Genomic DNA, 14224 nt, shown 5'->3' on the forward strand with positions numbered 1-14224 from the left:
AAATAATGCAGAGTAAACATATAAATTTACAATAACAAATTGCTAGGTCTAGGATCTATGCAAAATCTCTATGGCAGCCCAAGTGTGACAGTGTTGAACTTCTCACAAACATTTACCCTACCAATCAAAGCAGGCTTGGTGCCAAACAAATTGGAAGCATTAGCTGGGACATCAGCCTTGAAAAAACCACGAAAACTGCTCTGGGGAACCACATTTAATTTAGTCTTTTTTTTTTTTTTAATCAAGCTAATTTGTACAAATTGAAATAAATAACAGAATACAGAAACTATGGATATGTATGATATATTGGAGAAGAGTCTACAGGAGGAGATTTTTTCAATCTGTTGGAGGAGATTCTTTCAAGCAAGGTATGCTCATGAATAGATGAGTGTTTCTGAAGAAGGCAATATGCTTTTGGTTAAGCTGATTTCTTTAACTGAGAAAATTTGGCTTTATAAGAAAACATGAAGTGAGAATAGAAAGAAAAAAATTGGGTTAGAAAATTCCATTTTCATTATGGAGTGAGACAGGAAACAATGGAAGGTTTGGCCTGACTTCTGTGGGGATAAGGCTATATAAATTAGGGCTTGTCAGCTGGGAAGAGAAGTATCTAAATTTTATATAGTCATGAATGACAAAGGGAAGCTGAATAGAGAATGATTAATCATTCTGTCTTTCTCAGAAAACCAGAACTAAGGGGCACCCAATCAAATTACTAAGCAGCAGATTTTAAAGTAGATAATAAGAAGTAGTTTTTCTAACAATACATTATTAAATTGCAGCTCTAATTGCCACAGGGGGTTGTAGAGCCCTCATGTTTAAATGGCTTGAAAATGGGTCTCAGCAAATGGAATATTATTACACATTGGTTGCTATCAAAATTAAATGATCCAGATGTCCTGATTCAATGACTTCTGAAAGAGGGAAAATATCCCTCAATATTTTTCTTGTTTCTGAGATATTTTCCTTACAAAGCTACTATCAGCTCTTGCTAAAGGCAGAATACTGGATAGGATGCACTTCTGCTGGCATGATAGTGGCTCTATTTTTATAAAACAACTTTCACAGCCATTTTTCAGACTGGAACTGCACTTTAAAATAATCTCACAAGACTTGAAGTTTACTGTCTGTGCTCTGACCTTATTGTTACACATCTTTTGTATAGCCCAGACTGGATTACAGCAATTAATTCTTTACTGGCTTGCCTGAAAGGCAGATCCAGCCTGCCTGCAGCTATTGCAGCATAAAGCAACAAGCTTATTACCAGAAAAGAGCAGATGGGATTTGCGGACTTCCTGCTTCTTTGTTCTCTGCATCGACACCCTATTAGTGACTACACTGATTCAGAAATTCCTAACAGAGGATACAGTGTAAGTAGAATTCTATGGTAGATTTCTACTGATTTAGGGCATATGATTTCCCAAGTCCAAGAGTAACAGGTTTCATAGCACATTAGGATGTTTGGGGTTGGGGTTAGACACATTTTATCAATGCCTTAAAAAAAAGAATGGAACCATCAAGCCTTCAGTGCGGTTTGTAAAGTGCTGATGGAGTTCTGGGTTTATCAAACTCATCATTTATTGCTGACATACTGAATGGAACTCATTAACAATTTATTAGTAATGTCAATATTGGGAGGAGAGTAATTTATGTTTAAAAACCCAAACAATTAGGTTAACTATTTGAATGACTAAGATGTTCAAATCATCTTTGCAGTATTCAAACTGACCAACCTGAGTACCATGGGACAGTGTATTCACCAACATACATTTTACCTGCCAGCACCTCCGTGTGAAGCTATGTTATTAGTGGAATTATGTGTTAGTGAAATTACAAGTACACTTAAAATAGAGCAACAAATACAACACAGTGAAATGCATTTTTATTCTTTACTAAATCCACTTGTACAGGAAAGGCCTGAAAAAGACAGTCTCTCACACTGATTGTGAGCATAGAGGCTGAAGTATGCACAACTTCAAGCTGCTTTCTACCCATACTACTGGGTATCTCACTTAAGAAGTCCCAGTCAAGGAGGAGCCAATCTCTGGGCTGTTTTCTTGGTGATATCATGTCTGTGATCAATGCATTTCTCTGGAGAAGATGCATTTGTACCCATGCTAGGGCACGACACTGAGTCCTAAGCTTTTTCTCTCTGGCAACTGAGTTCTGAAATGAATGCCTGCAAGCAACATTTGTGTAGGTGGCACAAACAGTAGAGGGCATTTGAAAATTTTCAACTGCTTGTACTGGTAACTGAGGACAAGCATTCCCATGGTGACTCTTAAGATCCTGTGCTATGATGCTACATGCTCTGCCCAGTCTTCAAATGTGTCTCCTGATGTATCTCCAAACTGGTGTCTGCATCAAGATATTTTTAGTGATGCAATATCCAGATCACACTGTCATATTCCTGTTATGAAAACTGAAACTTTAAATAATAAAAACCCATTTAGTGTTTTTTTTTCTGCACTAAAAGACTTTGGATCCTTGGTTCAAATTAAAAACAAAAGCCTCCATTTCTTTTGATATTTCACAGAATCATCAGGGTTTGAAGACACCTTCAAGATCATCTAGTCCAACCATCAACCTGGCACCACTATTATCACTCCTAAACCATATCCCCCAACTGCCACATCCAGACACCTCTTGAATGCTTCCAGAGAGAGTGGTGGAACCACTAATGTAATAAATTACATGGGCAACTTATTGCAATGCTAACTACTATTTCAGTGAAAAAAAATGCTATGATATATAACTGAAGCTCTACTTCCTCAATGCATCCTCCAGGACTGATATTATAATAAACTTCTTCTTGGCTTTTTTTTTCATTGTACACTAGTGATGTACAATAAATTCAATATTACATATGCTGCTAATGAATCCTTTTATATAATTTTGCAATCTTACTGGAGTAACAATGCACATCTAAGAATTAAGGCTAGTACCATTATTAGTGATAACAAACTGAGAGACACACATTTTGCCTGGGACTAAACATGTAGAAGCTCAATTCTCCATTCACTTGTGCAAATAAAAATTACAGATATCTGTAGTAGTGAAAACTGGATGATGTTACTCATTCTAATAAAACATGGTAGAATTGGGGTCAGATGGTTTTTACACTCAACACTTCCCCCTTCTTTCTTCCAAAGGGACAGAGAAGACACAACCAAAGTTTTGTCTTTGCTATCTGGTTGCAAAGTAGTACACTGGGGGCTACTGAGGGTATTTACTCTCTTTATTCTGATAGATATTATATCATCTGGAAGGCAATGCTTTGTACTCCACCCTAGCTTCCTTTCTAGTCATTCTTTTAGAACTGGTTGTTATTATCTATACTGCAAGAGTGCTTCAAAGACTGACAAACAATAGTGCTGTTGTCCTGTGCACATGCAGAAGAAAGTTTCCAGATTATAAACAAAAGAGACAAAATTGTGACAGGCTGGATGATTCCAAAGTTGACTTATGCCCTGAACAGAGAATTACTGTCTGTTCCTCCTTACACCAGAAACCTGAGACAGCCACAAAGCGCAGTGAAGGCAGCAGTGGCTGACAGTGCTACTGCTCTGCCTAAAGCTGATGTTCAAGAGCTGGGTAGTGACTGACCAACAGATATTTTTAGTGGGTAGTTGAGCAACTTACAACCCTTAGACCCACGGAATCCTTTAGGCTGGCAAAGACATCAAAGATCACTGAGTGTGTTAACCCAGCACTGCCAACTCCTGGCTAAACCATCCCCAAGTGCCACATCTACACATCTTTCAAATACCTGCAGGATGGTGACTCAACCACTTCCCCAGGCACGCTGTTCTAATGCTTGATGACACTTTTGATGAAGAAATATTTTATAATATCGAATCTAAACCTGCCCTGACTTTGTGAGATTTGTTCCTGATTTCATATCAGAGCCATAGGAGACCTAGGACTGTGGCACAGAAGGTCGTCCCCTAAAGCTGTAGCCAGAGGAAATGAATTGAACGAGGGTTGTGCGATGCCTGAGCTGTCCTGGGCAACACTGAATCCCTGCTCACCTCCCAGGTGACACAAGGGACACAAGCAATGGCTTCCTACAGTGCTGGGGAATGAAAGACAACGCAAAACCACTACTGTAAGTGAACACTACTCACACCTCTCTCAAAGATCTGCAAGCTGCAAGCCCACCTATGTACCTGGATTGTGTTAAGAAAGACATTTCAATACGAGGGCATCTTTCACCTCAGGAGCTCTCCGATACATAACCAAAACATAGTTACGTAGTTTTTAGCAATGTTCGGTTCAGTGTTTGCTTCACCACCAACGCAACTTCCAAAACGTGTCGCTTTCCTCGCTTTGTGCCAAAACTCCCAGAATGTTTCAAACCTACAAACGGCGGCTTTTGGCTGAATTAGCTCCTTTCAAGCCCAACAAAGCCTCTATTTGTGATTCCCATTCCCCTCACACTCTCAATCTGCATAATTACAACCCTGACACCACCAGGCTCTAATTACACGGCTCACGAGAGGCGCGGCGCCCTGGGCCGGCTCCAGCCCGCGGCCGAGGCGGGGCGAGCCTCGCTGGGGGCACTGGGGGAAGGCACTTTATTCTTTAAGCACCCGGGGCACCCCTCGGAGGTGGTCCGTGCCGCCCTTCCCCGGGGCTGGATGGCGGGGGCGCCGGGCGGCTCTTTGTTCCTGCCGAGTGCGTGCGCGCGGCGCTCGGGCTGCCGGAGTGGGAGGGGATCCCGCCCGCGCCGCCGTTAACGGGAGGCGCAGGAGCGGCTCAGCGGGGCCGGGCGGGCGGCTCAGCGGTGCAGGGCCGGACTCCGGCGCTGCCAGCGGCGCTGCCCGGCGCTCCCGCCTTCCCCGGGGGCCGGGCGCTGCCCTCCGGCGGCGCGGCGGAGCAGGTGCCGGCGGCGGCAGCGGGCCGGCAGGATGGAGGCTGCCTTGCTGAAGCCGGCGATGATGGCGGAGGTGAAGGGGAGCGGCGCCGGCTCTGCCGTTAGCGCCGAGCTGGAGGTGAAGAAGCTGCAGGAGCTGGTGCGGAAGCTGGAGAAGCAGAACGAGCAGCTCCGGAGCCGCGCCGCCGCCGCCGCGGTGGCCACCGGCCCGCCCAGCCCGCACCTGCTGCTGGCCCCGCCGCCGGCCCCGGGCGGGCTGCGCCCCGCCAGTCCCCCCGCCGCGGGCCCGCCGTGCATGCCCAGCCCGGTGCCCACCCTGCTGTGCCCGCCGGAGCCCCTCGCCTACTTCAAGCCCTCGCCCGGGCCGCCGGCCGCTGGCGGCGGGCAGGAAGGCGGCGACGGCACGGGGGCGGCGGCCACGGTGCTGGACGAGGTGGCGGTGCTGGAGCTGGAGGACGGCTGCGGAGAGGACGAGGATACATGGTACATGCGGCTCGGCCCTGCCCTGCTCCCCGGCCCGGCCCGGCTGTGCCTCCCGGCCGGGCCTCCCGCAACGGTCTCCCGACTCTGATTAGCGTTAGCCCCCAAATCCACTTGATCTCCCCGCTTAGGCTGAAATCTGCTTTTTTTCTCCTTTTTTTCCCCCCGTCCAAACCGTGCCGCCCTGCCGAGGAAGGGCCCCGTGTACGAGACGCGGCTCCGGTCGGGGCTTCACCGCTCGGCTCGCCCGGGGCGTCGCGCCCTCCGTGGGGAGCAGAGCTCGTTTTCCACCCCGAGGAATATCGTTCAGATCTCAGCCTAGTTTCAGCCCCGTGTTTACATAAGGAATTAAAAATAGCGGAATTTCGTTCCGGGAAAGCCTTGATCTGAGCAGCGCTGCCTGCTCATCCTAAAATCTCTGCCAAATTGACTCCCATCTTCAGGGATTTGGGAGGGCTTTTGTCCTTTAGACGTTGATCTGAATTGTGTATCTTACGCGCCCATGTAGCTTTAAAAGGCACGGCAGGGTGCTAGGAAATGGAATAAATCGGAAATGAATAGCGAAATGGATAGAGCAAAAAATGAAATCGACCTGGACTGGTTAACGTGTGTAACCCGTAATGGTTACACTCCCGTAAAAAGAAACGGAAAGGGAGACTGCAAGGTAGAGGTATAAGTAGATCAGTATAGCTTGTGCCTCAAAACCTGTTTCAGCAGCGTGGGCGAGCATCACAGGGGCAGTGCTGGAATACTGTATTGGGCGTTTAGCCATGTGGAACGTCAATTTGTTTTCAAGTGTCAATAGCAATATATAGATTACCTTTATTTAAATAAGTTTTAGGGTATCTGTCTAAGCTTCTACATAGCTTTCCTTTTTATGAGGTTAGTTTTTGAATCAAGCTATAAGTTATTTTCAGATGAGAATAAAATGTAGTATAAAGAAGCTGAGATATGTTCAAAAATTAATCTTAATATCAGAAATATTTCTGGTTGTTCTGCGTGCTTCGTGGTACACAATATCGTGTTTCTGGAAATGGCTTTTGAGGATCATGTACAAATTGTGTCGAAATTTTTGTCAGCGTTGCTTCATTGTGTGTGTGGTTGGTCTGCAGGGCTGGCTTGGACTTGTCAGTCCAGACTTAAATCAAATTTTACATTGGTTCCAACTTCTAGCTTTCCTAGCATTAAGGAATATCAGATTTGTTTGATAATGTCTTGTTAAACAAAATGCTTTCCTTGTTTCCGTTTTATGGTGGTAGTCAGTCATTGCTGTGCCATAGTGAAATTTCCAATTTGATTTCCTCCCTGGGAGCAATCCTAGATTTGGGTGCCAAAATTTACCTGTATGTCACATATGTGTGTGTCCACAGGCAGAATTTCACGACAGCAATTTGTTAACAGATTTATTGCGCTAGGAGTAGTTGTTTTAACTGTTGAACGTTTTTAGTTCAAGGATAAATCTCCGTCATTGTCCATGAAAGGTCAGGCGTGTGGTGCCAGTTGCTTGGGGCTTTTTTGTAATCTCAGTCTTTAAAGCAAACTGCTACCTGGAAAGCCAAAGCCCTCACTGCATATCCTAGTTTTTGATTTGTAATTTTAGGCCTTAAATACCTTTGAGGTTTTGTGTTTTGCTTGCCTTTTTTTTTGTTTTTGACTGCAGTTACAAAAAACCCCAAGACCAACCAACCAACCTTGTCAAACTGCAGACAAGTGAAACTACTTTGTAGTGTTCAGCTTTTCACAGGAATATCATCAGTCAGATGTTTAGCTTTTGAAGGACTTCTGCAGGTTAACAGGAAACCTGAAAGCTTTTCTTTCCTTTGCTTTTTGGTTTTCTCAGCATCATTTTTTAAACGTGTGGTCAGGCACTGCAGGAAGTCTGGGGAAATGAGTCCTCTCCTCAGAGCAATTCAGTAGTTGATCTTTGCTGGGATTGCCAAGAGAGGGAGATGGCAGTCATAGTGAGGATATTTGTTCCTTGAGAGCTGGATAAACAGTGCTGATTGACTTCAAAGGCAAAGAACTCCATGGAGCAGCCACTGGAGAAGGGGTGCTCTGGTGGGACTTGGGTAGCTCTTGAGCCAAAACTGTGAAGGTGAAAAGCTGCTGCTACCTGTTAGCGACCCCTTGAAGGACAAAATCCTGTTTAGTTTTCGGTCTTGCCTTTCACTCCCCCTTTGTACAGGCTAGGTCCCTTTAAGGCCTGTGAAGTGTTTTTGTGGTGCCTGGAGAGTCTGGCTCTGGGTGTCCCTAGCCCCGTGTCTTGGAGGTGGTCAGGCCGGGGAGCTGTGAGTCGGACTCTTGTCCAGCAGACAAGAATAGTTTGCTCCCTGGAAGATTTGCACTCTGCCAGGTGAGTTGGCATCTGCTGTGCCTGCTAATCTGCTAGGAAGACAGCAGCAACCCAGATCTCAGCCTCAAGAATTCTCCCATGAAATCTGCTTTGAAACCTGCTTTCCTGATGTGCAACTGATCAGTTGCCAACTCTTGTCTGAGAATAATGCACATACGCTACCTTTTTTTGCATATGTGCTTTTTCTTTTCTGCTGGTGTTGAATGTTGAAAATAGATTTTCAGTGTTTTCTCATTGAATGTTTTTTAATCATTACAAATCTGACTTGAACAACATCTGGTTCATCTGTGTGAAGATAAATTCAGATGCTGAAATTATCTAAATCTCCAGTAAATATAAGTATAGGGAAAAAAGAGCACCTTTGGTGTGTGTACAGCACCTAATACACTTGAACTTTGGGCAGTGCTGACATTTAGACAATGGTAGTCATTAGATAAAAGATTTTAATGTGTAATCTACTTGAACTTTGTTTGGACATGCCAGACCTGTAGAGTTGATATTTTGCCACCTATTTTTCTGAGGAGGGAAGAAAGAAAAGAAATGTAAACTCTTCTACTTCAGGATATGTTTCTTTTTATTAGATATCCTCTTACAGGGCTCTGGATGTTATAAGTTATTAGTGACCTAATAGGAAAGTGGGCATACAAAAGCAAGCTTTGCAGTACTGCATATCTTGCTGATACTTCTGTGTGTTTTGGTTAAGGTTGTACGTCTTGCCTACCAAGACTCGCACTCCTCAAGACAAATCACTGACTCCTCTGCAGTGGTGCAGACGTGTTCTGGATCATCCAACTCCTGAGATAGAAGCTGCAAAACGTTCCCTATGCTTTAGACTGGAGCAAGGTAATCTTATTATGTTAATTCTGTTATTAGGAGTTTGGCATTTCTGGTCTGGTGTTTCACTCCTCTATTTTGTTTGCACGATTTAGCAGGCTTTACACATGGCAGATGTGGAGTTTCTTCATATGTATGCAAGTCTTCCTTCATTACATAAATGCTAACAAATCATTGAATATTTTTGTTTCTGATCATGCAGTTTTGAAAGTATATGCCTCCTTTGTTATCCATTTTTTTTCTCCTGCACAACTTGTTCTAACTTGTCAGTTTTCATCCAGAGCTTAAAATAGAGGACCTCCTGGCAAGAAAATACTGATTTTACTTTACTATTGCTAACTTCACTATTGCTATATCTATTGAGGTTTGGAAAAGGGTGCTTGTAGTTTTTTGTAAAGTCAGAGTTCTCATGGGGCTATAAATCTTTACTGACATATCTATCAACATATGATGTAGTGTTAGAACTTTGCTGAGTTTAGCACCCACCAAAAAGAGCTGTAACTTGACTGTGGTGCTGTTTTGTTGGCCTCTCTGTAATCTCAGGTACTGGAATCTGTCTGATGGCTGATCAGTGCTGGTGAACTTGTGGAGTTCTCTGTGTGCTCTGACTTTTGTTTTAAATAAATATCAGACAGCACTTTTCTTATTTTTGTACCATCTGGGGTCTCATTAAGATTGTATTAAGTGGTGTTGAAGAGAGCAGTTAAGGAAGGATATTAAGGTTTGTAACTCACTAGGAAAGAAGAGGAAAATGAACAATACATGAACATGACAAAAGAAGGAATAAAGCTAATGACAGCATGAACATATGGCAGTGTAAGTTAGCTACAGCCATCATTAAGAGAGATTGAGTATTTTCCTGTATGCTTTGGAGTATATGGGTAGCTGGATAAATCTTATCCAAAATCAAGTGTTTTGAGTGAATCAGGCTTTGAAGGCATTGGCCTCTTTGCATTGACTGCAAAAAAAAAAAAAGATGCTACAGTGATTATTGATCTGGAAATATTTAGTTGAGCCTATTTGCCTCAAGTTACGTGGGCCAAACTGTGGTTCCTACATTGGTGATCATCCCATCTAGTTTTAGGGTGGACTTTGGCTTGTTAATTGGGTGTCTTGAGTTCAGGTGTCTGTAGGGTGAGCTGAGTGTCATGTTTGAATATCAATGGAAGATTTGTGTGTAGAGTCAGAGGAATTTGGGGGGCTACTCAGGTGACAAGATTTAGGTGCTGACTGTAGAATGAATTTAGTAGCTCTCTTGAGTCCACTGGCATTAGTGAGTGCTTGGCACTCAACCCCACGTTTACCTGAAGGTGCTGCTGTGTGGGGTTGGGCATCCCACAGTGAGGTGCAATCTGCTGTAGAAGCTCTGCTCAGATTGCCCCACATGGGTAACTAGTGCCCTTGGAGATGGCCTGTTGCCCTGTTTTCTATTCAGCACAGATGCAGACTTTCCAAAGGTCCTGTGCTTTTACTGTTCTTTAATGACATCTTGGCCTCCTCAAGGGCCTCTCAGGTGGGCAGGCACATCCAAGTGTGGACAATTGAGTCAAGCCTGTAATGTCAGTGTAGAAACAAGCAAGAGGACTGCATGACCTTTTTTTTCCCCCTTCGAAGGATTTATTTAAATTGAATAGGCAATAAAGGTTTCAAATTAAAATCACTCTATAGTTATCAGTTCAGTCTCTCTCTGCAGAAGTCACAGCAAATGGCATATGTCACTGAGTTATGTTGACAGTGAGTTACTCTGATCCATATGTTCTACTCATGGAAATTGGCTCATGAATTTCCTGAGCTCTGTAAAAAGTTTTTGAGAAATTATGTGCCATAAATAAAACCTATTGTGGGAGCAGTATGTTCAAGGAGTGAATAGACTTGTATTTCTACTGCATCAATTCTTTGGTAAAATTGCTCTAATTAATAATTCAGTTCAGACTTGATTAATACTAGTATATTTCTAAATATTTTCTATTAGCACCTGTGCCTTTTTAAGTAATACGTAATCAGCAAGCATCATCCTTCTTACTCTTAAATTTTTAGAAGTTAATTCCACTATATTTATTTATTCCTTAGTTTTTCAACCAGATGCGAGATTTTTGTAAGAATATAATAATTTGGTTTTTGAAGTACAGCAAACTTTCTGTAACCTGACTTCGCCATGTTTTGTTTTGCAGGGCACTCAGTCAGTATTATACATGTGAAAATATGTACACATAATCCATCCTAATTTTATAAGTGACTCACTAAGTATGGCATTCTTCTTTCTGGTGCTAAAGTTTCAAACTTCGTACTTGTAAGTTGAATGCTGCTTTCCCCTTTTAGCCATATGCCTTGCAAGGGCATTTTCAAGGTATTTTAAAATCTACTTGTGCCTCTTCTGCTTGGCTCTGTATCAATGGTTAACACTGAAGTACTTGAGAACTATTAAATGAGCAGTCAGAAAACATTTATAGTGTACCAGAGTGTGATTTCTGAAATGGCTTATTGGTAGAATTCGCTTAGTGCATGGTGCATTAGCCAAAAATTAAACCAGTTTAGTTGTTATAGCTCTTCAGACACCATGGTGCACATGGAAATAAAAAGCAATAAAAACTGATTTTTGACTGCAAAGTCAGCATATCTGAATAAGTTCATGCAGGGAGAAGAGCTGCGAGCCAAAAGGAAAAAAAATAATTGCCAGTCATATTTTTGAGCTGTAACTAATTCTGATTTTCTTACTAAGATTTTTAATCCTCCCTCATTTATTCCTGCTCCTGAAAATTTTTAATGTGTTACATCCTGATTGTCATAAAAGTTTTAATTTGTTTTTTGCAATATCCTAGCATTAGGGTATCTCATAACAAGGCTGAAAGTCTGGTGAGAGACTTCTGCCAGGGCAGTCCAAGGCAGTGAAATAGTCTAACAGCTACTTGGTCTTTCAGGCCAAAAAATCAATTGAATGGTGGTATTTTCTTTTCACTTTGCTGTGCTCACCAGCCTGTTTCTTTTCTAGCGAAAATGACTGTTGTGAGTATTTCATGGTGGAAGTTAAGAATTCATTTTGGCATAAATCCTTAAGATTTATTACAAGCACAGAGGTGGTCTCCAGCAGGTGGTTCTTCTGTGAGCCACTCTGAGAACCTGGGCAAGCTTCTCAGCATTCCTCTGGTCTACTACTAAGTAGGTAAAGCTTTTATAATGTTTATAATGAACCAGGCTTATTACAAACCCTGTTTCTGTGGATTAGGCATGCTAGCTTTAAGGAGGATGAAAGTTTAATGTAACCTCCTATGATAGGATCTTTGCTTGGAATTGTGCCTGTTTTCCATGAGCAGTTACAGTGTTGAGGTAACATTTGTTTGCTGTTTGTTTCAGTTGTTTTATCTCTGTGGGCTGGACTGGATTGCATCTTTGTTCTCACTCTTCATCAGTTATCTTTTGTTTGAAACCTTTCTGGTTTGTTGTGCTTGCAGCAGTTCTTTATATATTGTCGGGTCAATTAGCTTGCTGTTTGGATTTTAGTCTTGCTGTCTTATTTTATATTTTTAGGTTAATTGAAGTGAACAGGGCCACCTAACAGTCTTAATGGTGTGGTAGAGCCTCTTCTGTGTCTTCTTAGCAGTAGTTGAAGATGTTGGGACATGCATTAATTCAGTGAGCAGAGGGATGTGACATACAGACTTCCTAGCTGATGCAGATGGGTATAACCCCTCTGAGAGTGATGAGGTGGTGGTGACTGACACCCTGGCTGAAGATACCCTGCCTAACTTCACTTCTGAAAAAGCTCTGAAGCAGGCGGGTGGATAAACAGAGGACTTAAGAGGCTTAGCAAGGAGTCAGTCTGTAGGAGCTCAGCTTTTATGCAGGGCCTCAAAGTGTAACTCATCCAATTCAGCCTTCCAGAGAGGAAATATTGGCTCAATTCAGAATTGTGCTGAGATGAGTTCTTACTCAGAAACACCATTCATTTCAGATGTTTAAGAACAGTAGGCAGCTGAAGTATGTAGGTTTTGCAGTTAGCTGTAACAGTTCATAGTTTTAAGGAGGTAAACTCTGTTTTCTTTCTTAAATTATTATTGTGCTTCAGGATGAATGCCGTTATGTCATCTGTGGATGACAAGATTTGTTGTGAACCAGATCCATTGCAGTTTCTCTCCTTTGCTTGAGATTCCACTAAACAAGGATTCTTTTTAGAGGAATTTTATTTGTTATTGTGCTGTATCCCAGTGATGCATACCAGTTAAGTTTGATAACCGAACATACAACATACCTAGAAGAAAAACTGTGTGGAGACCAAACAAAATGATTTATTTTGATAGTACTGTGTTCTTTTTACCTATTAAAAAAAAATCTGGTAGGTTACAGCTAGTAGGGCCCCAGTCAGAAGGTTTTACCTGGATGTGTAACTTGTGGCTTATGCAGGTAGAGGCAGTGTTCTCTCCCCTGATCCTAACTCTCTTCCACTTTCCACAGGTTCATAGTGAAAGAATGAGTCTTCAAGATATGGAATATGCTTCAACTGTTACAAACCACTGTTATAGGGAATTTTTATGCTGTATTTTATTAACCCCAGAAACAAACAGAAAATACTATGGCGGGGGAAAAAACATGAACAAAAGTTTTTGTCTTGTATGCTTGAGGTATATCCGGTGCTGAAGCAAGGGCAAGGCAGATTTTGTTTGGTTTTTTTTTCTAAGGTAGATTTTTTAGGTTTAATTTTATTTGCTGTCCATTGATGGATCAGATATATATGTTGTGATACTTCACTGGATTAATAAAATTTCATGTAGTTTTCTTGATCATATAAAATGCAGGTTAGTTCTATGTAAAGTGCTTTTGAGACAGCAAGTAATAATGTGTAGAAGCTTACAGATGATTATTGTTTCCATCATAAAGTGCTTAAAGCTCTAGAAAGAATGGAAAAAAGTGGCATGAAGTTTTGGTTCCTTTTTGTGTATGTTTCTGATTATAAAAAATGATAAGCAGCCATAGCTCTTATCCACATGTTAGCACCTTTTGAGGAATGTTAGGGCATCTTCTGCTGCAGTGCAAGCTTAGTAGTGCTTGGAATGCACCTATACATGCACAGCAGTTACTTTGTAATAGATTTCATTTATTTGAAGTAATTTCTTGTAACAGCTGCATCATTCCAAGCACTTCTTAGAGGTTTTTGCAAATGCTGATATCTCTGGATCTTGTAGCACAGCTGCTGAGGATTCGTTAGTTCAAGTTGGAAAAACTCAGGTTTGATACTTGACTTGCATTTCAAACAGAGTATTTCTCTCTGTCACTGTAACATTGCTGCTCTGCAAGTGCACTTGAAGATGGAAGTGTTTGGTTTAAAACCCTTATGGCAACAAATGTGTACAAGATCAGACACTTAACTTTCTATTAACTTCAGAGATATCTCTTGCCTTTTTACTACAACTCTTCAATATGATTTCTACTTTTTATTAAATTACAATATACATACTATTTAGGAGTTTAATTTCATATTTGGGGATTGATTGTTGTGCAGCTCATAATTATTTGCCTAGAATAGAGTTCTGGTTATCATTTCACTTGCAAGGGGAAGCTGAATTCTGCAGTGTCTGTAAAGGTAGAGAGGTGGTGTTAGATCACGCCTCAGTTGAGAAGACACCCATCCCATTGTAATGTGTGGTTTTTTTTTAATCCATGATGACTACTGAGCTGGGATTATCATC

At 42.0% G+C, this 14224-nt stretch overlaps 1 protein-coding gene across 2 annotated transcripts in view; it reads left to right on the forward strand.

Moving 5' to 3' along the window:
- Window positions 1-4910: 4910 nt before the first annotated feature.
- SLAIN1 (SLAIN motif family member 1) overlaps window positions 4911-14224 on the forward strand; it is a 49421-nt gene continuing 40107 nt past the window's right edge. For both annotated transcript variants that reach the window (XM_054271641.1, XM_054271640.1), the window contains exons 1-2: window positions 4911-5359; window positions 8413-8552. In XM_054271641.1, the coding sequence (XP_054127616.1) occupies window positions 4911-5359; window positions 8413-8552 (589 nt within the window). The remainder of the gene's footprint in view (window positions 5360-8412; window positions 8553-14224) is intronic.

This window comes from Melozone crissalis, unplaced genomic scaffold (genome assembly GCF_028551555.1).
Source record: "Melozone crissalis strain CALT ecotype California unplaced genomic scaffold, PUWL_Pcris_2 ptg000013l_1, whole genome shotgun sequence".
In the NCBI taxonomy this organism is placed as follows: domain Eukaryota; kingdom Metazoa; phylum Chordata; class Aves; order Passeriformes; family Passerellidae; genus Melozone; species Melozone crissalis.